Source organism: Oncorhynchus mykiss, chromosome 17, assembly GCF_013265735.2.
Source record: "Oncorhynchus mykiss isolate Arlee chromosome 17, USDA_OmykA_1.1, whole genome shotgun sequence".
In the NCBI taxonomy this organism is placed as follows: domain Eukaryota; kingdom Metazoa; phylum Chordata; class Actinopteri; order Salmoniformes; family Salmonidae; genus Oncorhynchus; species Oncorhynchus mykiss.
This window is the reverse complement of record NC_048581.1, coordinates 62,395,629-62,421,984: the sequence shown is the minus strand read 5'-3', so window position 1 is coordinate 62,421,984 and position 26,356 is coordinate 62,395,629. Positions and strand designations below refer to the sequence as shown.

Below are 26,356 nucleotides of genomic sequence, written 5' to 3'. Positions count from 1 at the left end.
ATAAATTCATTAAAAATCCTACAATGTGATTTTCTGGATTTTTTTTCTTATTTTGTCTGTCATAGTTGAAGTGTACCTATGATGAACATTACAGGCCTCATCTTTTTAGGTGGGAGAACTTGCACAATTGGTGGCTGACTAAATACTTTTTTGCCCCACTGTATGTGCACAAATATATACAGTATGTATGCATATTTAGTATATATTTACACTATAAACAGAAATGCAAGGGGGGGGAGCTAAAATGTATTTCCTACTCAAAACATTGTATATTTACCCAGATTTCAGGATGAACAGTAACAGACAAAACAAATACTGTAGAAGATAATAAAATAGGCTTGTTACTATAAAGACACTTTTTTTAGGGTGCATCCTGTCTCCTATGTGGGTCTGGCCACATCACAAGTGATGTCCCTCTCTGGCTAAACAGCAGGGGGGAAGTAGCATCTGGAGTGGCGTAGCCAGCCCTGGCATGCCCCCTCGTCTGTCACCACAGGCCTCCTCCTCGTACCCCTCTTACTCTCACTCCTCTAACTCTCTCCAAAATTGCCCTCCATTGTTGTCCAAACCAAGAAAGCCAACCTGAAGTCTATTTATAGTGCTCAAGCTCTGATTTCGAAGTGAAGAAATTAGCTATAAGTGTTTTTACTTGTGAGTCCTGGGTGTAGGTAATCGGCAAAGGAGTGTGGCATTTTGAATGGCAGTGTTTTCCAAACGAAACACAGGACCTGTTAGTTTTAAAAGATGTGTCTAATGTAGAGAACTATGTTTTGCAAAAAGTGTGTTTTACAATTGCAAACTGAGTGTAAAGCAGATAACAAGCTTGCAGTTTTGCAGACTTGGTCTGAGGATTAGGGACATGAGTTAATGGTTTCACTAAGTGTGCCTCAAGTAACACTTTTAGCGTGTAAGCGATTGCAAAAAACGCATTTCTGTTTATATGGTAAATATATACTGAATATGCATACATACTGTATATATTTGTGCACATACATGTACGTGTGAGTGCTATGACAAACTGCCGTGGACTACACTGAACATGCAAAAGACACAAGATGGTAGTGTTTTACATTTGTCACATCTGTGTGTAGTTGGCGTGTATAAGTGTAAGTGTAGAGTTCTGATGCAAAACATCATTTTGAGAAGAGTTAAAATAGTTTTGAATGAAGCTCATGGTTTTACAAGAGGTGTGACGTTTTGCATGTTGTGCGTGTTTTGGGGTTGTGTGTGTAGAGTCTAGAGAAAAGGAGCCATAGTTTCAGAAACCATGTGTAAGCAATAGTCAAAAACTAATGTCATCTTGGTAAGCAACTCCAGTGTATATTTGGACTTGTGTTTTAGGTTATTGTCCTGCTGAAAGGTGAATTTGTCTCCCAGTGTCTGTTGAAAAGCAGACCAAATTAGGTTTTCCTCTAGGATTTTGTCTGCTTAGCTCTTTTCCATTTATTTTCATCCCCCCAAAAATGCCTAGTCCTTGCCGATGACAAGCATACCCATAAATAGTTGTGCTAATGTTTATGCATTTGAACACATGCATTAAAATCCAGATAAGAATAAGAAATAAAAGTAACAAGTAATTAAAGAGCAGCAGTAAAATAACAATAGCGAGACTATACAGTACAGAGTCAATGTGAGGTGGCACCTGTTAGTTGAGGTAATATGTACATGTAGGTAGAGTTATTAAAGTGACTATGCATAGATGATAAGAGAGTAGCAGCGGTGTAAAAGAGGGGGGGATGCAAATAGTCTGGGTAGCCATTTGATTAGGTGTTCAGGAGTCATATGGCTTGGGTGTAGAAGCTGCTGCCTCTTGGACCTCTTGGCGCTCCGGTACAGCTTGCCGTGCGGTAGCAGAGAGAACCGTCTATGACTAGGGTGGCTGGAGTCTTTGACAATTTTTAGGGCCTTCCTCTGACACCGCCTGGAAAGTCCCGCTCCTTGAAAGCGGCAGCTCTTGCCTTTAGCTCAGTGTGGATGTTACCTGTAATCCATGGCTTCTGTTTAGGGTATGTACGTACGGTCACTGTGGGGACGACGTCATCAATGCACTTGTTGATGAAGCCAATGACTGATGTTGTGTACTCCTCAATGCCATCGGAAGAATCCCAGAACATATTCCAGTCTGTGCTAGCAAAACAGTCCTGTATTTTAGCATCTGCTTCTTCTGACCACTTTTTTATTGATTGAGTCACTGCTGCTTCCTGCTTAAAATTTTTACTTGGAAGCAGAAATCAGGGGGATAGAATTATGGTCAGATTTGCCAAATGTAGGGCGAGGGAGAGCTTTGTATGTGTCTCTGTGTGTGGAGTAAAGGTGGTCCAGAGTTTTTTTGCCCCTCTGGTTGCACATTTAACATGCTGATAGAAATTTGGTCAAACGGATTTAAGTTTCCCTGCATTAAAGTCCCCGGCTACTATGAGCGCCGCCCTTCTGGTTGAGCGTTTTCTTATGGCGGAACACAGCTCATTCAATGCTGTCTTAGTGCCAGTCTGACTGTAACCAGCTACGAAGAATACAGATGAAAACTGTAGGTAGGTAGTGTTGTCTACAGTTTATCATTAGATCCTCTACCTCAGACAAACAATAGCTCGAGACTTCAGATATCATGCACCAGCTGTCATTTACAAAAATACAGTCTGCTATCCCTGGTCTTGCCAGACACTGCTGTTCTATCCTGCCAGTGCAGCGTATAACCAGCAAGCTGTATGTTGATAGTGTCGTCGTTCAGCCATATTACAGTTTTGAATGTCCCGTTGGTAGTTTAATCTTCCGCGTAGGTCCTCTATTTTATTGTCCAAAGATTGCACATTTGCTAGCAGAATGGAAGGAAGTGGGGGTCTTCAATTCAATAATAGTGAAGTGCGTGGTGCTTGTGTAGGCATACAGTACCTTAGTGTGCGTATGTGTGTGTTTAGCATCCAAACCCCTTTTTTTTTTTTTACAACTTTTTCTCCCCAATTTCGTGGTATCCAATTGTTTTTAGTAGCTACTATCTTGTCTTATCGCTACAACTCCTGTACGGGCTCGGGAGAGACGAAGGTTGAAAGTCATGCGTCCTCCGATACACAACCCAACCAAGCCACACTGCTTCTTAACACAGCGCACATCCAACCTGGAAGCCAGCCGCACCAATGTATTCGGAGGAAACACCGTGCACCTGGCAACCTTGGTTAGCGCGCACTGCGCCCGGCCCGCCACAGGAGTCGCTGGTGCGCAATGAGACAAGGATATCCCTACCGGCCAAACCCTCCCTAACCTGGACAAAGCTAGGTAAATTGTGCGTCACCCAATGGACCTCCCGGTCGTGTCCGGCAGCGACAGAGCCTGGGCTCGAACCCAGAGTCTCTGGTGGCACAGCCTTAGACCACTGCGCCACCCGGGAGGCTAACGTTAAGCCCCACGGACCTCCCGGTCGCGGCCGGTTACGACAGAACTTGGGCGCGAACCCAGAGTCTCTGGTAGTACAGCGCCCTTAACCACCCGGGAGGCCCTACATACACACCCTTTGACTGTCATATGCATACATAGACAGCACACTATACACATTCACACTTATGCATGTGTACTGACTACTCGCTTCCCATACATTCTCACATTTGTGCGATGGTGTGGATAAGGGGGAGAGGCTTCGAAGTCTGGCTGAGATGTGTCATAAGCTGGAGACAGAACATAGTCCTGCCCTTCTACACCTCTCACTGCTGAGGAGAGCACGAGAGAGCTAATGCTATGAGCCTCCATCTGAGGAGTTGTCACAGGGATGGGTAATACTGTATTACACACTGATCTGATCTTCATGACTCTCACCTAACTTCTTATTCATAACCCTGTGTGCTCAGGCTATGCTGGACTAATCGATTCTGGAGTGGTTCTGGCAACGTTATAACAAGGTTCTGCTGAACCGGCTGTGTCTGGAACGGGAGAGGGTCGCTCTGACCTGGGCGACCCAGCAGCTGCGGGTCTTACTGCGCCGTCATCTCTGTTAGTGACCAGATCCTCCACCATCGCAAGCCCCTGCTGATGGTATCACAGCCACCCTCATCGTTCGACGCCAAACGCAAGCGCCACACTGTCAAGAGTCGGCCCATGTTGTGCAGCACATGCAAACTAACAGGCTACACATCAATCACACACAGCATCACTCATACATGAACTTCAAAAGGGTTTCAAGTTGTATGCTGACTAAGAGTAAATATAACTCCTACTCCTAATGGCAGAATCCTATTCCTTATTCTATATTTGTGTCTTACAATAACTAGCAAAAAATAGTATTTAATACAATAATAACAAAAAACTCCCTTGTTTTTAATTTTATTATTTAAATAGTTATGAGAGTCTCCTTCACTTCTTCTTGCTCTTCTTGTCCTTGGCCTTCTTCTTTCCTGGCCGCTGGGCATTGGCCTTGTTATAGAGGTAGAGACCCACCATACCCAGCAGAGTGGGAACCAGGCCCAGACACACTAGGGGAAAGACATCATTCACCATCTTCTGCCATGGGGTTGCCTGGATCAGTGACATCACCTCCACCTCAAACTCTAGAGCAGCATCAGCTAACGGGACAGAGGGAAGAAGAGAGATGGAGGATCAAGTACTGGGTTTAGGGTTGCAAAATTCCATTAACTTTCCTTAAATCCTGGTGGGAAGCTTTCCAGAATTGTGAGGGAATAAGCAGGGATATCCAGAATCCTCCAATCTGGATTTATGGAAAATCAGGGAATCTTGGGAAAGTTTTGCAACCCTAACCGAGTCACGTTGTTGCGTGTACTGTACAAAATGTCCTGCCATTTTTACAGTAAAATACTGGCAGCACAAAAGCCAGTAAATTACTGTATATTTACAGGACCTTTAGAGCAACAAACTTACAGCATATCATTAGAACACCTGACAACAGCAACATGCTGTATTTCTAGAATTTACAGTGCATTACTAGAACAGTAATTAGTAAACTGTTGCACATTTACAGTGCATGCAGCTAGTGCCAACAATGGGAAGTATTTTGTAACAGTTTAATTGGAATACAATGTATTTTTACAATACAAAAGTAGACGTGCAAGTAGCCTGCTTAACTACAACAGCATACTCACTAACGGTAACAATCTTTTTACTTGCTATGACTAATATGTTCTTGTTTATCTACCTTAGTGCGTTTAACTGACTGTAAATCACTCTGGATAACGTTGTCTGCTAAATGACGCATCACAAGAGACATGCTAAACAGAAGATGTATATAAAAAAAAGTACATCATTGATGCAATTTCAATGTTTGAGTTGCTTTGTGTATCACCAAATTAGCTTGAGACTATTTTACTGCAACACTGCTCACTGCTTCCAAGTTTATTGACATAGGCATCTCAAAGTGCTGTCAGTCAAGGTGAGCTCATGAATAAAAGCTCCCCGCCCACTAAGCCTGTCTTTTCAACGTTCCTGGTAGTTGGCCATGACAGAAACATTACTTTCTAAAATGTTTAGCATTTCTATCCCCCAAAATATTATGAGGGATATTTTAGTCACAGAAAAGGCTATTTTACATGGGAATCAGAATAACTGTTCGGAGGTTGTTACAACCACAAAATAACTTGAAGACCAGATACCTACAGCACCCAATGTCATAGGAAGGACAAAAAGATCATCAAGGACAACAACCACCCAAGCCACTGCCTGTTCACCCCGCTATAATCCAGAAGGCGAGGTCAGTACAGGTGCATCAACGCTGGGACGAGAGACTGAAAAACAGCTTCTATCTCAAGGCCATCAGACTGTTAAACAGCCATCACTAACATTGAGTCTTTGTTGGCAGAAGCCACTCACTCGAGCCACCTTAATTATTGGATGTAATAAATGTATCATTAGTCACTTAAACAATGCCACTTTATATAATGTTTACATACCCTATATTACTCATCTCATATGTATATACACTGTACTCTATACCATCTACTGCATCTTGGCTATGCCGTTCGGCCATCGCTCATCCATATACTTATATGTACATATTCTTAATCATTCATTTACACATGTGTGTGTATAAGGTAGTTGTTGTGAAATTGTTATATATTACTGCAGGGTCGGAACTAGAAGCATAAGCATTTCGCTACACTCGCACTAACATCTGCTAACCATGAGTATGCGACCAATACAATTGTATTTGATTTTGAGATACATCAAAATTTATCTTTGCCCAACTCTGGCTAATGCCAAGTATGTTACTGTAATATTCACAGTAACTTGCCATCAGCTTCCTGTAAATTACTGTAGAGTAATCATTTGGTACAACACTGTAAAATTAGCCTACTATACTGAAAGTAAATGCTACTGTAATTTTTACGTTGTCATTTCACTGTAATTCTATGGGATTGGTGCAAGCAGGTTGGCTACTAGGTATGTCCCAACCCTGATGTCCTAGCCGTGTCTGAATCCTGGCTTAGGAAGGCCACCAAAAATCCAGAAATTTCCATCCCCACTTATAAACATTTTCCGAAAGAGATAGAACTGCTAAAGGGGGCAGAGTTGCAATCTACTGTAGAGATAGCCTGCAGAGTTCTGTCATACTATCCAGGTCTATGCCCAAAGAGTTCGAGCTTCTACTTTTAAAAATCCATCTCGCCAGAAATAAATCCCTCACTGTTGCCACTTGTTATAGACCCCCCTCAGCTCCCAGCTGTGCCCTGGACACCATATGTGAATGGATTGCACCCCATCTATCGTCAGAGTTCGTACTGTTAGGTGACCTAAACTGGGACATGCTAAACACCACGGCCTTCCTACAATCTACGCTAGATGTCCTCAATCTCACACAAATTGTCAAGGAACAACCCCAAATCCATAAACATGGGCACCCTCATAGATATCATACTGACCAACTTGCCCTCTAAATACACCTCTGCTGTTTTCAACCAGGATCTGAGCAATCCCTGCCTCATTGTTTGCGTCCGTTATGGGTCCGCGGTCAAACAACCACTTTCCCATATAGGATGCCTGGTTTTTCTTTAAAAGCGCTTTCCTCACCATGCTTATTTAAGATGCCCCATTCCGAAAATGTAGAACTAAGAACAGATATAGCTCTTAGTTCACTCCAGACTTGACTGCCCTTGACCAGCACAAAAACATCCTGTGATGTACTGCACTAGCATCGAATAGTGATATGCAACTTTTCAGGGAAGTTAGGAACCAATATACACAGTCAGGAAAGCAAAGGCTAGCTTTTTCAAACAAATTTGCATCCTGCAGCACTAATTCCAAAAAGTTTTGGGACACAAGTCCATGGAGAATAAGAGCACCTCCTCCCAGCTGCCATCTGCACTGAGGCTGGGAAACACTGACACCACCAATAAATCCATGATAATTTTAATAAGCTTTCCACCTGGCTACCCCAACCCCGGCCAACAGCTCTGCACCCCCGCTTCTCCTTCACCCAAATCGAGACAGCTGATGTTCTGATAGGATCCAGATTTTGCAACTCTACAAATCAGCTGGGCTAGACAATCTGGACCCCCCTCTCCCTAAAATTTTTCACCACCATTGTTGCAACAGCTATTACTAATCTGTTCAACCTCTCGTATTGTCAGATTCCTAAAGATTGGAAAGCGGCCGCGGTCATCCCCCTCTTCAAAGGGGGAGAAACTCTAGACCCAAACTGTTACAGACCTATAACCATCATGCCCTGCCTTTCCAAAGTCTTCGAAAGCCAGGAGAACAAACAGATCGCCGATCATTTTGGACTGCTCTTAAATGCAAGTAAAACAAAATGCATGCTCTTCAACCGATCGCTGCCCGCACCCGCATCACTACAATGGACGGTCCTGACTTAGAATATGTGGACAACAATAAATGCCTAGGTGTCTGGCTAGACTAAACTCTCCTTCCAGACTCATATTAAGCATCTCCAATCCAAAATTAAATCTAGAAATAGGCTTCCTATTTCACAACCGGCCTCCTTCCCTCATGCTCCCAAATATGCCCTCATAGGGCTGGCTTTCCTACCGATCCTTGACTTCAGCGATGTAATTTACAAAATAGCCTCTAACACTACTCAGAAAATTGGATGCAGTCTATCACAATGTCATCCGTTTTGTCACCAAAGCCCCATATACTACCCACCCCTGCGACCTGTATGCTCTTGTTGGCCGGCCCTCACTACATATTCTTCGCCAAAACCACTGGCTCCAGGTCATCTATAAGTCTTTGCTAGGTAAAGCTCCGCCTTATCTCAGCTCACTGGTCACCATAGCAACACCCATCTGTAGCATGCGCTCCAGCAGGTATATTTCACTGGTCATCCCCAAAGCAAAACCTACTTTGGACACCTTTCCTTTCAGTTCTCTGCTGCTATTGTCTGGAACAAATTGCAAAAAGCTGAAGCTGGGGACTCATATCTCCCTCACTAACTGTAAGCATCAGCTGTCAGAGCAGCTTACCTGCATCTGTACACAGCCCCATCTGTAAATAGCCCATCCAACCACCTACCTACCTCATCACATATTTGTTTTTCTGCACACCAGTATTTCTACTTGCACATCCTCATCTGCACATCTATCACTCCAGTGTTAATTGCTAAACTAACTACTTTGCCACAATGGCCAATTTATTGCCTTACTTCATTTGCACACACTGGATACAGATTTTTATATTATTGACTGTTCATCCCATGTGTAACTCTGTTGTTTGTCACTCTGCTTTATCTTGGCCAGGTCGCAGTTGTAAATGAGAACTTGTTCTAAACTGGCCTACCTGGTTAAATAAAGGTGAAATAAAAAAGAAATGTTTATATTACAAAATATTTATATCACTTGCACTTCTAAAGGTGTAAACAAAGGCTTCCAAACTGGTAATGATTCCAGGGCAAAAAGACCAAAAGGACTTAAGAAAACACATAGTTTACATACACCTTAGCCAAATACATTTAAACTCAGTTTTTCACTATTCCTGAAATTTAATCATAGTAACAATTCTGTCTTAGGATCAGCACTTTATTTTAAGAAAGTTAAATGTAAGAATAATAGCAGAGAGAATTATTTATTTCAGCTTTTATTTCTTTCATCACATTCCCAGTGGGTCAGAAGTTTACATACACTCAATTAGTATTTGGTAGCATTGCCTTTAAATGTCAGGTAGCCTCCCATAAGCTTCCCACAATAAGATGGGTGAATTTTGGCTCATTCCTCCTGACAGAGCTGGTGTAACTGAGTCAGGTTTGTAGGCCACCTTGCTCGCACACGCTTTTTCAGTTCTGCCCACAAATTTTCTATGGGATTGAGGTCAGAGCTTTGTGATGGCCACTAATACCTTGACTTTGTTGTCCTTAAGCCATTTTGCCACAAATCTGGAAGTATGCTTGGGGTCATTGTCCATTTGGAAGACCCATTTGCGACCAAGCTTTAACTTCCTGACTGAGGTCTTGAGATGTTGCTTCAAAATATCCACATAGCATCATGAAATTATCTATTTTGTGAAGTGCACCAGTCCCTCCTGCAGCAAAGCACCCCCACAACATGATGCTGCCACCCCTGTGCTTCACAGTTTGGATGGTGTGCCTCGGCTAGCAAGCCTCCCCTTCCTCCTCCCAACATAACAATGGTCATTATGGCCAAACAGTTCTATTTTTGTGTCATCAGACCAGAGGACATTTCTCCAAAAAGTATGATCTTTGTCCCCATGTGCAGTTGCAAACCATAGTCTGGCTTTTTTATGGCAGTTTTGGAGCAGTGGCTTCTTCCTTTCTGAGCAGCCTTTCAGGTTGTGTCGATATAGGACTCGTTTTACTGTGGATATAGATACTTTTGTACCTGTTTCCTCCAGATTGATTTGCACTTTTCGCACCAAAGTATGTTCATCTCTAGGAGGCAGGGCGCGTCTCCTTCCTGAACGGTATGATGGCTGCGTGGTCCCATGGTGTTTATATTTGCGTACTATTGTATGTACAGGTGAACACATGACTTGGAGGTCAACAGTTTTTTTTTCCTGAAGTCTTGGCTGATTTCTTTAGATTTTCCCAGGATGTTAAGCAGAGGCACTGAGTTTGAAGGTAGGCCTTGAAATACATCCACAGGTACACCTCCAATTAGCCCATCAGAAACGTCTAAAGCCATGACATAATTTTCTGGAATTTTCCAAGTTGTTTAAAGGCACAGTCAACTTAGTGCATGTAAACGTCTGACCCACTGGAATTGTGATAGTGAATTATAAGTGAAATAATCTGTCTGTAAACAATTGTTGGAAAAATTACTTGTGTCATGCACAACGTATATGTCCTAACCGACTTGCCAAAACTATAGTTTGTTAACAAGAAATTTGTGGAGTGGTTGAAAGATTAGTTTTAATGACTCCAACCTAAGTGTATGTAAACTTCCGACTTCAACTGTAATTACTTGCTGACACTGATTTGTTCCTTATACACACACATGGAAATTGTATTGGCACTACTACCACATCAGTTCAATTGGTACAGCATTCTCACTAGTGGGTGCAACAAATATAGCCACTTACAAGGCATGCCTTGAAATATGTTAATGACCCAAAGATTATTTCCCCACCCACACACTTTTCCACAGTGCACCATAATTGACAGATTTGCTGCAGTAAATATAAAGCAAACAGCACTTTGGGCTAGGGGGCAGTATTTTCACATCCGGATGAAAAGCTTGCCCAAAGTAACCTGCCTGTTACTCAGGCCCAGAAGCTAGGATATGAATATGCATGGTAGTATTGGATAGAAAACACTAAATCTTTCTAAAACTGTTAAAATAATGTCTGAGTATAACAGAACTGATTTGGCAGGCGAAACCCCAAGCACAATCCAGCCAGGGAACATTTATGTTGAGGTCATTGGGTTTTCCAATGCTTTTCTATGGGAAACCTGATTTATTAGGGCCCAGATTGCAGTTCCTATGGCTTCAACTAGATGTCAAGTCTTTAGAAATTGTTCGATGTTTTTCCTTTTGAGAAATTAAGTAGTCCGATTCTTTCCATGTGTCCCTCAGATGGACTTTTGGTGCACGTGAACAGGAGCGCACTCCTCGTTATTTTTCTCCGGTATTAGAAACAGTTTATTCCATCTTAAATTTGATCAATTATTTACATTTTAGGGTACCCGAGTTTGGATTAGAAATGTTTGAAATGTTTGGACCATGTTTACAGGTAACTTAGATACTTTGTAGTCATGTTGGGTGAGTTGGAACCAGTGTATTTCGGAATCAAACGCGCCAAATAAATGGACATTTTGGGGATATAAAGAAGGAATTTAATCGAATAAAAGCGACCATTCATTGTGTCACAGACATTTGGGCTTGAAGATCTTCAAAGGTAAGGCATTTATTATATCGCTATTTCTGACTTTCATGTCGCACCTGCCTGGTTGAAAAATGGCTTTCATGTTTTTGTAAGCAGGGCACTGTCCTCAGATAATCGCATGGTGTGCTTTTGCCGTAAAGCCTTTTTGACATCGGACACAGCAGTTGGATTAACAAGGAGTTAAGCTTTATTTTGATGTATTACACTTGTATTTATATGAATGTTAAATATTTATATATTTCTGTAGTTTGAATTTGGCGCACTGCAATTTCACCGGATGTTGTCAAATTATCCCACTAACGGGATTCGAGCGTTAAGGGATCCCTAAGAGGTTTTAAATTGTATTGTAATAAAATTTCAGCATATGCTAACAGTGAATATGTAATCATATATTGTATTTACATACAGTATTACACCATACCAATTAATATTGTGTTTTATATCACTTGCACTTGTAAAGGATTTTAAGCTGACAGTAGCTAGGTTTCCATTCAATTGGCAACAGATTTTCATACGAATATTCTAAAATACGTATCAAAACAATATTTCCCACCAGATGTATTTCCATCAAATTGACTTGTTGGGGATAAAAGCCTGCGCGTGATGATGTACTGCACTTAAAAATACAATTTGCAGCTCAATTCCCACGTACCAAATAATAAATGAAGTTAAATTGTTTCCATCGCATTTTCAACTCTACTGATGGTTCTCACATTTTTGTTTGTTATATAGCGGGTGTGCCCACTGGTATTTCCACGTGTGCTTTAGCTGACAGCTCGCATATACAGTACGGGTATAGCCTACATGAAGAGATGGATGGACAAAAAAAAGCGAGATTATTTGTATTTGTCAAACGGCAGCCAAGCGTCAATGATCATTTCACCATAATAAGACCCTTGATATTTATTGCAATGGAGCATCCAGCTCATCATTTATTTAATCTGTATCCTAATAAACTGCATGCTTTTCCGACGAGTTGTTGTGGGACACAACATGTCATCGCGTGGCTCCAAGTTTACATCGACATGACTGGCAGGGCAGTGTCAAGGTGAGATGCCGTATTTATTTAGTGTTTGTTTCTTTGTATTATTGAGTGTGTACAATGCTTTCAGAAAGGATTCACATTCCTTGACTTTTTCCACAATTTGCTGTGTTACAACCTGACTTTTAAATTGATTATATTGAGATGAGTCACTGGCCTACACACAATACCCCATAATGTCAAAGTGAAATGATGTTTTTTAGAAATGACTTGAGTCAATAAGTATTCAACCCTTTGTTATGGCAAGCCTAAATGAGTTCCGGAATAAAAATGTGCTTAACAAGTCACATGTATGCCATTATGGTGTTTAATATGATTTTTGAGTGACTACCTGGCCAGCAGCATACCACCCTGTATTTCACTGCTAGCTTGCCTCGAAGCTAAGCAGGTTAGTCCTGGTCAATCCCTAGATGGGTGACCAGATGCTGCTGGAAGTGGTGTTGGAAGACCAGTACGAGGCACTCTTTCCTCAGGTCCCCCAAAAATATCTTAATGCTCCAAGGCAGTGATTGGGGACATTGCTGTGTAAGGTGTCATCTTTTAGATAGGATGTCCACACTCTGTGGTCATTAAAGAGAGCATGGCACTTATCGTAGGAGTAAGGGTTAACCCTTGTCCTGGCTAAATTCCCAATCTGACCCGCATACCATCCCCAGCTTCCAATTGGCTCATTCATCCCCCTCTAACTATTCCCCAGGTAGTTGCTGTAAATGAGAATGTGTTCGAAGTCAATTTACCTAGTAAAATAAAACCTAATCTCTGTACCCCACACATACAAATAATTGTAAGGGCCCTTCGTCAAGGGAGTTTCAACCACAAAGATTTTCCAATGCCTTGCAAAGCGAACCTAAGCAGATATTGAATATCCTTTTGAGCAGGGTGAAGATATTAATTACATTGGTGGATGGTGTACCATACACCCAGTCAATACAAAAGAACAGGCGTCCTTCCTAACTCAATTGCCGGAGAATAAGGTAACCGCTCAGGGATTTCACCAAGAGGCCAATGGTGATTTTAAAACAGTTAGAGTTTAATGGCTGTGATAGGAGAAAACTGGGGATGGAGCAACATTGTAGTTACTCCACAATACTAATCTAAATGGGGTTGGGTTAAATGCAGAAGACACATTTTAGTTGAACACATTCAGTTGTACAACTGACTAGGTATCCCCCTTTCCCTTTCCTTAAAATGACAGAGTGAACAGGAAACCTGCACAGTACACAAATATTCCAAGTCATGCATCCTGTTTGCATTAATGCACTGAAGTAAAACTGCAAAACATTTTGTTAAGAAATTAACTTTATGTCCTGAAAAGAATACATTATGTTTGGGGCAAATCCGACAACACATAAAACTGAGTACCACTCTTCATATTTTCAAGCATGGTGGTCGCTGCATCATGTTATGGGTATGCATGTCATCGGCAAGGACTAGCAAGTTTTTTAGGATAACAACAAACTTAATAGATCTAAGCACAGGCGAAAACCTGGTTCAGTCTGATTTCCAACGGACACTGGGAGACAAATCCACCTTCAGCAGGACAATAACCTAAAACACAAGGCCGAATCTAAACTTGAGTTCCTTACTAGGAAGACAGTAAATGTTCCTGAGTGGCCGAGTTAGAGTTTGAACTTAAATTGGATTGAAAATGTATGGCAAGACTTTAAAATGGCTGTCTAACAATGATCAACAACCAACTTGACAGAACTTGAAGAATTTTTGCAAATATTATACAATCCAGGTGTGCAAAGCTCTTACAGCTGTAATAACTGCTAAAGGTGATTCTAACATGTATTGACTCAAAGGGTTTGAATACTCATGCAATCAACATAGTGTTTTATTTTCATTTGTCTTCCACTTTGACATTCGAGTACATTGTGTAGATTGTTGACCAATTTTTTTTGTTAAATCCATTTTAATCCCACTTTGTAACACAAAATGTGGAAAAAGTCAAGAGGTGTGAAAACTTTCTGAAGGCACTGTATATGATACATTTGAATGTATACAGTATGCGTATGTACATGTGTATATGCACATGTGTTTTTTAAGTACCTGGGATAGTTGGAGGGTATCCTCTTTTTCCATAGGCAAGGTGTGGTGGAATAGTGGTCTTGATTTTTTGTCTGGAGGAACACAAGACAGAAAAGGCCTATTCTTAAAGGTTTGCATGATTTCCACTATATTAGAGACAATTTTAACAGTCATTTGAGACAGGATCTTTATGATTGCTTCACATACTGAAAATATCTATATTTTAAACTAGTTATCCTAGTTCATATAATATCATTTTTGATTTCCTAGAGAAAGTGGTTCTCTTATACAAATTAATGCAACATGTCCCTTTCAAAGCTTTGTATTGGCAGACCTTGACTGTTTACTTACCCTTCACAAACTCCTACCAAACTCTGTTCCAGACCTGTTGGAGATACAGCATTTCATGTTATCTTTATACAGTGACTGATGCGATAACAAAAACATTGCAATGCTAGTGTGAGCTAAATCTGAAGGTATATTGCTGTTTGAAACAGAAGCTAGTGTTCCTGTTATTTTGTGTGATCAATATCAGGTCTAATACAGGCAATTTGAATAGTTGTGTGATTTTACCAGGGATAACGGTCCTCTTTCCCAGCTCAACAACAAGAGGGTCCCGGGACAGTGATGAGTCAATCACCTTGCCATCAGCAAGTAGTTTACCCTGTTCAGAGCATTGGAACAATGTGAATGGAAGACATGTTAAAAAGAAGGATTGTGCATGCAAGCAGTGATTAGAATCGAAATAGAAGGTTAAGATGCATTCCCTGCAAATCACATTAAAATGTGAAACACTTGAGACTTTTTTCAAATGTCTTTATAGGAGTTGGCTGTATGTTAGGTGAGGCAATGGTCAAGCATGACGCTTCATGAGTGACGAGTTTCGGTTGGACTACTGCCCTACTCACAACAGGAGCAGGAGTGCTGACGTGTTGCACCTCCCCATTGCAGTGCCGAGTAGAATGTATGGCACGCATAAAACGTGTCATTTTTTTCGCCACATGGGATAAAACATTGCAGTTTACTTGCCATCCCAGATACGAATACAAACGATGTGTAATGCAAAATAGAAAGTGGTTTTTATCTGACAATATTTGATGCCACGTTCACGAATTTCCCAGTCTCAAATGAAAAACGGTAACTTGTTACTCTGCACCATGCCACAGACAACATCGTATTGACTATAGTCAAGTTTATTGACATGCAATGAATCAGAACCACTTAAAATACAGAGCACACTTTTGACCAGATTCCATTCACATTTTCCCCAAAAAATGTTGTTCACATTTCTCTCAATAGGCAGGCTAGGTCTGAAGTCAAACAGGGCGGTGCCTATACCTTCGAAATTGAAAATATTTTTTAGGCCATTCATTTCCACTCCTTTTTGCTTACCGTATAGTGGATTTGTAGCGTGTCTCCCATTTCTGACGTTACAGAGCAAGTTTCGGGTTTTACCTTAAGGGAGAGAAGAAAAATATGATATTTTAATTGCAAATAAATACGAATGCATCGTTTTATTACACAAAATAAACGATACATTGACAATTATAACGATCAAAAACGGATACATTGTTTCAATTTGGTCTGAATGTTGCAATGAGTGGCATTCGGTTAATGCAAGAGTCGCCACTTTTCTATCGCTCTATAGTCTACGATAGAGAGAAAAAGACAGAACTCACCAAGGTTTCCACCAATAACTCTTCCACAACATTTTGCTCGGATTCGCCTTCCTGTGCTGCAACATAAACGAAAGCAGCTAGCAAGACTAGGGTTACCCCAGTCTTTGCTTTCATTGTAAATCCGAACTTTTGGAAAACTATCCAACTAACTTCCGTGAAGCCGTAGTACAGCAAGCGCCAACGACTTACCACCACAGACAATCGGTCGAATAGAGATTCGGCGGTACTGTGTGTGTGTGTGTGTGTATATATAGGCTTGACGCCAGTTAAGGCTGATGTGTTGTTATAGTATGGTGATAACGATGCAGTCGACCCGCGGGCCTGTGTCGCCGAAATGACTGCGAAGAGCCCGCCTTAAACATTCCGCCAGCATCCCAGAAGTCAATTGCTGATAGGTAACGGTGCAGTTACATTATTTGTGTCGATTGAGGGCAGTTGTGAGTTTTCTAAAAGCTTCAGCAGTATCAGTACCCCCTGAAAAAAAAACATAATTAATATTCCCTTTAGAACCCATAGTGGCCCTCGACGGGGTTTCTTTAATTTACTACAGCAGCTGTGAATGGCCTTGTTTTTCTATCAATAATATGTGTCAGTTTCGCAAAATGAATTTGCTAACAATCTGGTATCGTATTCGCGTGGCTGTTGTTATCAACCAGAAACAGGAAACAGGGTATGCTGTCATTTGACTTTTCACCGTTTTTTAAACTTCATTACAGAAAATGACAGCGCCGAAGCGGACATGACTTTCATTGTGAAAGAGACTGTATCTACAGTACCAGTCAAAAGTTTGGACACACCTACTCATTCAAGGGTTTTTCTTATACTTAAAAAAAGAAATCTACATTGTAGAATAATAGTACAGACATCTAAACTATGAAATAACACATATGAAATCATGTATTAACCAAAATAGTGTTAAACAAATCAAAATATATTTAATATTTTAGATTCTTCAAAGTAGCCACCCTTTGCCTTGAAGACAGCTTTGCACACTCTTGGCATTCTCTCAACCAGCTTCATGAGGTAGTCACCAGGAATGCATTTCAATTAACAGGTGTGCCTTGCTAAAAGTTAATTGGTGGAATTTATTTCCTTCTAAATGCATTTGAGCCAATCAGTTGTGTTGTGACAAGGTATACAGAATATAGCCCTATTTGGTAAAATAGCAAATCCATATTATGGCAAGAACAGCTCAAATAAGCAAAGAGAAACGACAGTCCATCATTACTTTAAGACATGAAGGTCAGTCAATCCGGAAAATTTCAAGAACTTTTAAAGTTTCTTCAAGTGTAGTCGCAAAAACCATCAAGCGCTATGATGAAACTGGCTCTCAAGAGGACCGCCACAAGAAAGGAAGATCCAGAGTTACCTCTGCTGCAGATTATAATTTAATTAGAGCTACCAGCCTCAGAAATTGCAGCCCTTCACAGTGTTCAAGAAACAGACACATCTCAACATTAACTGTTCAGCGGAACCTGCGTGAATCAGGCCTTCATGGTCGAATTGCTGCAAAGAAACCACTATTAAAGGACACCAACAAGAAGAAGAGAGAAATAGCCTCCCGGGTGGCGCAGTGGTCTAAGGCTGTGCCACCAGAGACTCTGGGTTCGAGCCCAGGCTCTGTCGCTGCCGGACACGACCGGGAGGTCCATTGGGTGACGCACAATTTACCTAGCTTTGTCCAGGTTAGGGAGGGTTTTGCCGGTAGGGATATCCTTGTCTCATCGCGCACAAGCGACTCATGTGGCGGGCTGGGCACAGTGCATGCTGACCAGGTCGCTAGGTGTACGGTGTTTCCTCCGACACATTGGTGCTGCTGGCTTTCGGGTTGGATGCGCGCTGTGTTAAGAAGCAGTGCGGCTTGGTTGGGTTGTGTTTCGGAGGCTCTTGACCTTCGTCTCTCCTGAGCCCATACGGGAGTTGTAGCAATGAGACAAGACAGTAATTACTAACAATTGGATACCATGAAATTGGGGAGAAAAAGGGGGTTAAAAAAGAAGAAGAGAAGAAACACAAAATCTGTCTTTTGGTCTGATGAGTCCATATTTGAGATTTTTGATTCCAATCGCTGTGTGAGACACAGAGTTGGTGAACAGATGATCTCTGCATGTGTGGTTCCCACCGTGAAGCATGGAGGTGTGATGGTGTGGCAGTACTTGGTGACACTGGTGGCACTGTCGTGATTTATTTAGAATTCTAGGCACACTTAACCAGCAACATTCTGCAGCGATACACCATCCCACCTGTTTTGACCTTAGTGGGACTATCATTTGTTTTTCAACAGGACAACGACCCAAAACACACCTCCAGGCGGTGTAAGGACTATTTGACCAAGGAGAGTGAATGAGTGCTGCTTCAGATGACCTGGCCTCCACAATCACCCGACCTCAACCCAATTGAGATGGATTGGGATGAGTTGGACCGCAGAGTGAAGGAAAAGCAGCCAACAAGTGCTCAGCATATGTGGGAACTCCTTCAAGACTGTTGGCAAAGCATTCCTCATGTGTGTGCAGAACTGTCAGCAAGGCAAAGGGTGGCTACTTTGAAGAATCTAAAATATTAAATATATTTTGATTTGTTTAACACTTTTTTGGTGAATACATGATTCCATATGTGTTATTTCATAGTTTTGATGTCTTCACTATTATTCTACAATGTAAAAAAAAAACTTGAATGAGGAGGTCTATCCAAACTTTTGACTGGTACTGTATGTTGGTTGGTGATACTGATTCGGACTCGTCCTTGCACTTTGAAAAGCGAAGATGTCGAGGTGAGTGAAATAAGTAAACAGCAGATATATGTTTGGCGTTGTTGATGTTGTTTGATGCTGTGAAAGTTGGGGAATAGCTCTCATATTAGCAAGTCATGTCATGATAACTTGGTTGGTACAGGTGAGCACATCAGCGGTGGAGCTCGAATGATTGCTCTCTGTCTCATGGAAATAATTGCAGTGTTTAGCTGTTTATAGTCTGTTAACTATACTGAATAAAAATATAAAAATGCAACATGCAACAATTTCCTTGATTTTACTGAGTTCCAATTCATAATAGGAAATCAGTCAATTGAAATAAATTCATTAGGCACTAATCTATGGAATTCAAATAACTGGGAATACAGGTATGCATCTGTTGGTCACAGATACCTTAAAAAGAAAAAAACTCCGTATTGGCTGACCTTCATGTCTTAAAGTTATGATGGACTGTCATTTCTCTTTGCTTATTTGAGCTGTTCTTGTCCTAATATGGACTTGGTCTTTTACAAAATAGAGCTATCTTCTGTATACCTTGTCACAACACAACTGATTGGCTCAAACGCATTAAAAAAGGATAGAAATTCCACAAATACATTTTTAACGAAAGAAAAACCCTTGCGTAGGTGTGTCCAATGTGTGTGTGTGTATATATACAGTGCCTTGCGAAAGTATTCGGCCCCCTTGAAATTTGCGACCTTTTGCCACATTTCAGGATTCAAACATAAAGATATAAAACTGTATTTTTTTGTGAAGAATCAACAACAAGTGGGACACAATCATTAAGTGGAACGACATTTATTGAATATTTCAAACTTTTTTAACAAATCAAAAACTGAAAAATTGGGCGTGCAAAATTATTCAGCCCCCTTAAGTTAATACTTTGTAGCGCCACCTTTTGCTGCGATTACAGCTGTAAGTCGCTTGGGGTATGTCTCTATCAGTTTTGCACATCGAGAGACTGACATTTTTTCCCATTCCTCCTTGCAAAACAGCTCAAGCTCAGTGAGGTTGGATGGAGAGCATTTGTGAACAGCAGTTTTCAGTTCTTTCCACAGATTCTCGATTGGATTCAGGTCTGGACTTTGACTTGGCCATTCTAACACCTGGATATGTTTATTTTTGAACCATTCCATTGTAGATTTTGCTTTATGTTTTGGATCATTGTCTTGTTGGAAGACAAATCTCCGTCCCAGTCTCAGGTCTTTTGCAGACTCCATCAGGTTTTCTTCCAGAATGGTCCTGTATTTGGCTCCATCCATCTTCCCATCAATTTTAACCATCTTCCCTGTCCCTGCTGAAGAAAAGCAGGCCCAAACCATGATGCTGCCACCGCCATGTTTGACAGTGGGGATGGTGTGTTCAGCTGTGTTGCTTTTACGCCAAACATAACGTTTTGCATTGTTGCCAAAAAGTTCAATTTTGGTTTCATCTGACCAGAGCACCTTCTTCCACATGTTTGGTGTGTCTCCCAGGTGGCTTGTGGCAAAGTTGAAACTACACTTTTTATGGATATCTTTAAGAAATGGCTTTCTTGCCACTCTTCCATAAAGGACAGATTTGTGCAATATACGACTGATTGTTGTCCTATGGACAGAGTCTCCCACCTCAGCTGTAGATCTCTGAAGTTCATCCAGAGTGATCATGGGCCTCTTGGCTGCATCTCTGATCAGTCTTCTCCTTGTATGAGCGGAAAGTTTAGAGGGACGGCCAGGTCTTGGTAGATTTGCAGTGGTCTGAAACTCCTTCCATTTCAATATTATCACTTGCACAGTGCTCCTTGGGATGTTTAAAGCTTGGGAAATCTTTTTGTATCCAAATCCGGCTTTAAACTTCTTCACAACAGTATCTCGGACCTGCCTGGTGTGTTCCTTGTTCTTCATGATGCTCTCTGCGCTTTTAACGGACCTCTGAGACTATCACAGTGCAGGTGCATTTATACGGAGACTTGATTACACACAGGTGGATTGTATTTATCATCATTAGTCATTTAGGTCAACATTGGATCATTCAGAGATCCTCACTGAACTTCTGGAGAGAGTTTGCTGCACTGAAAGTAAAGGGGCTGAATAATTTTGCACGCCCAATTTTTCAGTTTTTGATTTGTTAAAAAAGTTTGAAATATCCAATAAATGTCGTTCCACTTCATGATTGTGTCCCACTTGTTGTTGATTCTTCACAAAAAAAATACAGTTTTATGTCTTTATGTTTGAAGCCTGAAATGTGGCAAAAGGTCGCAAAGTTCAAGGGGGCCGAATACTTTCGCAAGGCACTGTATATATATATATACACAGTTGAAGGCGTACATTTACATACACTTAGATTGGAGTCATTAAAACTAGTTTTTCAACCACTCCACAAATTTCATGTTAACAAACTATAGTTTTGGCAAGTCGGTTAGGACATCTACTTTGTGCATGACACAAGTAATTTATCCAACAATTGTTTACAGACTGATTATTATTGTTTACAGACAGATTAACTCACTGTATCCCAATTCCAGTGGGTCAGAAGTTTCCATACACACATTGACTGTGCCTTTAAACAGCTTGGAAAATTCCAGAAAATTATGTAATGGATTTAGAAGCTTCTGATAGTCTAATTGACATCATTTGAGTCAATTGGAGGTGGACCTGTGGATGTATTTCAAGGCCTACCTTCAAACTCAGTGCCTCTTTGCTTGACATCATGGGAAAATCTAAAGAAATCAGCCAAAACCTCAGAAATCAAATTGTAGACCTCCACAAGTCTGGTTCATCCTTGGGAGCAATTTCCAAACACCTGAAGGTACCACATTCATCTGTACAAACAATAGTACGCACGTATAAACACCATGGGACCACGCAGCCGTCACACCACTCAGGAAGGAGACGCGTTCTGTCTCCTAGATATGAATGTACATTGGTGCGAAAAGTGCAAATCAATCCCAGAACAACAGCAAAGGACCTTGTGAAGATGCTGGAAGAAACAGGTACAAAAGTATCTATATCCACAGTAAAGTCCTGAAAGGGCACTCAGCAAGGAAGAAGCCACTGCTCCAAAACCGCCATAAAAAAGCCAGACTACGGTTTGTAACTGCACATGGGGACAAAGATCATAATTTTTTGAGAAATGTCCTCTGGTCTGATGAAAGATTAAAAAAATATATATATTACTGTTTGGCCATAATGACCATTCTGTCACATTTAATCCTAGTAAAAATTCCCTGTCTTAGGTCAGTTAGGATCACCACTTTATTTTAAGAATGTGAAATGTCAGAATAATACTAGAGAGAATGATTTCTTTCAGCATTGCCTTTAAATTGTTTAACTTGGGTCAAACGTTTCGGGTAGCCTTCCACAAGCTTCCCACAATAAGTCGGGTGAATTTTGGCCCATTCCTCCTGACAGAGCTGGTGTAACTGAGTCAGGTTAGTAGGCCTCCTTGCTTGCACACACCTTTTCAGTTCTGCTCACAAATTTTCTTTGAGATCGGGGCTTTGTGATGGCCACTCCAATACCTTGACTTTGTTGTCCTTAAGCCATTTTCCACAACTTTGGAAGTATTCTTCGGGTCATTGTCCATTTGGAAGACCCATTTGCGTACAAGCTTTAACTTCCTGACTGATGTCTTGAGATGTTGCTTCAATATATCCACATAATTTCTCAGTTTCTCATGATGACATCTGTTTTGTGAAGTGCACCAGTCCCTCCTGCAGCAAAGCACCCCCACAGCATGATGCTGCCACCCCTGTGCTTCACGGTTTGGAATGGTGTTCTTCAGCTTGCAAGACTCCCCCTTTTCCCTCCAAACATAACGATAGTCATTATGGCCAAACAGTTCTATTTTTGTTTCATCAGACCAGAGGATATTTCTCCAAAAAGTACGATCTTTGTTCTCATGTGCAGTTGCAAACCGTAGTCTGGATTATTTTTTATGGCTATCTGGGGGATATCTGGGGGGCTCCCGAGTGGCAGCGGTCTGAGGCACTGCATCTCAGAGCTTGAGGCATCACTACAGACACCCTGGTTTGAATCCAGGCTGTATCACAACCGGCCATAATTTGGAGTCCCATAGGGGGGCACACAATTGGCCCAGCATAGTCTGTGTTTGGCCGGTGTAGGCAGTCATTGTAAATAAGAATTTGTTCTTAACTGACTTGCCTAGTTAAATAAATTTTAAATAAAAAAACGTGGCTAAAATGCTTGCTCGCTAGCCTAACTTCCTTTCATGGGCAATGATGCACCAGGCCAGATAATTAACATTAGCCTAATGTTACTATATCTAGCTACCTGTTGATCTTCCATCCTCTCAGGCCATGGGCAGAATGTATGAATTTATTGGTTAGATTAGAATCATTGTTAAAGTACAGAGAATTAAGTAAAACCACAAGTCCAAATCCCTATCTCCATACATAACTAATTTAGGAAAGAGATTATTTTAGCCAGCTAGCTAGCCTCCGGAGTCCAACGACACAATGAAATGCAACAAATACAATTTTTTGTCAATGATGTTCGGCTTCTAATGTGATGTTTTTGGTGTGAATCCAAATGCAAACTGGCTTCCCTTGACACTTTTTTTGTGGTGCGCCATGAGCATTCACAGCTGAGCTCACTCAGTTTAGCTCAACACTCATTGGCTATTATTATTGATATTTTTTATCAAGGGAGGTCAAATGCTCACTGGCTTCCCTTGCACTCAATGCTACTAGCGGCAACAATGTCATACTATTTTTGACCAGACAGCATAGATGAGCTATACATACAGAGACAGAGGGGCGTTGTTTTGTTCACTTGGAATCTTTCTCCGGTGAGATACATTCAGCCTCTTGCGAATTGAAAGACATTTATGAAACATAGAGAGATTTAATATACATTATTTTGTATGTTTTTTCTTGGTCATTTTTGGGGGGAAGCCTAGCTTCCCCTGGCATCCTTGAATACACACCACTGGTTAGTTGTATGCCCTCCCATGCTTCCACTGTGATCAGGTGAATATACAGTACTTAATGGGGATATGGACTGGTCTCCTCTAACCTACGTAATTGTGCTAGCACTGCATGGCCTAACTGCACTGCTTTCTGTGTCATAGCCAACAGTTCAAATGCAGCTTCTCTCACACTCAATGTATTGTCCTATAACTGGATAAATAGATGCATCACTGCTGGGTGTCTCTTTTAGCCAAGTAGTAAGGTGTGTGATGTCAGTATTGGAAATGATGTCCCGTAGTTCGACTCAGACACTACTACATGAAGATGTGCACACCTCACCTCACTAACACAAGTTGCTACTGCTTGCCTACCTGCCTGTCCTAGTTAGGAGTCAAACTGCATCATGTTGCTCTTACATGAGTTCCTTTTGTCTCAGTGTTGAGTTGGATCTGGGGAAGACGTAAGGGTCCAAGTTGATAGCTGAGTGTAATTGAATTTTACTCTTGTTGATGTATTTATTAACGACAAGGGTCTATTTTATTTGATGTTCATTTAATGTATTTAATGAATTGTTTGCAGTTTGTTACTTAAAAATAAGCAGGGTGAAATAATTTATCTTTGTATTTGTCCTCTTTTAGAAGTCCTTTACTCTTTTTCAGGGGTCCTTTCTTCAATTTGACATTCCAGATACTGTATGTTAACAAGCTAATAACAATATAAATGGAATTCACTGAGAATATTCACTGCATTACCAGAACAATACCGGATCTCAAACTTCGCTCTAATTGTATTCTCTCAGGAATCATGAACACATCAAACAGTCTGATTTAGCTACTTGTCCAGATGTAAGCCATTCTACCACCACTGATACCAGCCAAACTCAGAGTTTACTGTCAAAAACAGTATTTTTGGTGAGTGTTGTAATATTTGTAATATTTAACACTATTATACAGTATACTGTATCTACCTAACAAACCAAACAGTCAGGAAGTATTCATAACCCTTGAATAAATATTATTTTGTAATTCACCCATCTACACACAATACCCCATAATGACAAAATGAAAACATGTTTTTAGACATTATTGCAAATTTATTGAAAATGAAACACAGATATATCTAATTTACATAAGTATTCACACCCCTGAGTCAATACTTTGTAGAAGCACCTTTGGCAGCAATTACACCTGTGCGTCTTTCTGGGTAAGTCTCTAAGAGCTTTCCACACTGAGATTGTGAAACATTTTCCCATTATTCTTTTCAAAATTCTTCAACCTCTGTCAAATTGGTTGTTGATCATTGCTAGACAACCATTTTTTAGGTCTTGCCATATATTTTCAAGTAGATTTCAACCTCTCCAAAGTGTACGAATGTGATAATTGCACTCTTTTTGCACACTGGATGTGCCTAAAAGTCATTGTTCGCTATAAAACTAAATTTCTACAACACCAACCTCTCTCAAACATTGTGGTGGTGTCGGGGGACATACAGGGGATATGGATGCCTACAGCGAGTAAGCAGGCAACGTCATATTTTTGATGGGCAAAGATATCATCACTCGGTGGACATTTGATGTTTTTTACATTAAATCATACATCATCAGATAATATTGGCAATAGGCTATATTTGTTCCTACCAACCTAAGGATTCATTTGATACCCCCCATGTAGCTATAGCACAGACCAAGTCGAAGATTACCCTGTAAGATGTTTGGTGAAAACGTTGTATTAAATAAACATTTTGACTCTCGGGGCTGGTGATCAATAAGGGTAGGTCACAGGCAGACAAATAAGATATCCTCATGATCTGTGGAGTCCCGGTTTTTGGTGTGTATCAACGTATTCCGTGTTTATTTTGTTTATTCTTCACAACGCTAACCGGAATTAAAGTAGCAGTCATCTCGAAATGAGGTAATCAGCTCGGCCTGTCCTTATAAATTTGTATGCCCATATATGGTAGTAAGTCATACCACGTTTTGAAGGCACCGATGAATAGTCAAGATACTCAGCTGTCCGCAGACACCCTGCTTTTGCAGATATGGGCTACCGTTCTCATACCAGACTGAATTGAATAAAATAAATGAAATACGTTCCCCAAATATGCAGACTTCACATTTTAATCTTCCAGTGTCTTTTGGAAAGCAGACTGAAACAGGTTTTCCTCTAGGTGTTTGCCTGTGCTTAGCTCCATTCCGTACATTTTTTTTCCTGAAATACTCCTCAGTCCTTAACGATTACAAGCATACCATAACATGATGCAGCCACCGATATGCTTGAAAAAATATAGAGGGTGGCACTCAGTAATGTGTTGTATTGGATTTGCCCCAAACATAACACTTTGTATTATGGACAAAAAGTGAATTGCTTTGCCACATTTTTTGCAGTATTACTTTAGTGTCTTGTTTATAAACAGGATGCATGTTTTGGAATATTTTTGTTCTGCACAGTGCATTTAGAAAGTATTCACAGCCCTTGACTTTTTCCACAATTTGTTGTGTTACAGCCTGGATTAAATTGTGATGTTTTTTTAGTTACTAGCCTACACACAATACCCAATAATGTCAAAGTGGAATTATGTAGTCATACATTTGATCCATGCTGTAAAACAACAAATTGTGGAAAAAGGTCAAGGGGTGTGAATACTTTCTGAAGGCGCTGTACATA

General features: G+C 40.8%; 1 protein-coding gene across 1 annotated transcript; it reads right to left on the bottom strand.

Annotated features, from left to right (window-relative positions):
* Positions 1–4,292: 4,292 nt before the first annotated feature.
* Positions 4,293–16,572, bottom strand: LOC110494317 (peptidyl-prolyl cis-trans isomerase FKBP11). The gene is made up of 6 exons (XM_021569273.2): positions 16,036–16,572; positions 15,749–15,811; positions 14,930–15,020; positions 14,708–14,741; positions 14,378–14,448; positions 4,293–4,547 (listed from the first exon to the last, which is right to left on the bottom strand). The coding sequence occupies exons 1-6, from the start codon at positions 16,147–16,149 to the stop codon at positions 4,339–4,341; spliced, it is 582 nt and encodes a 193-aa protein (XP_021424948.1). The 5' UTR covers positions 16,150–16,572; the 3' UTR covers positions 4,293–4,338.
* Positions 16,573–26,356: the final 9,784 nt, after the last annotated feature.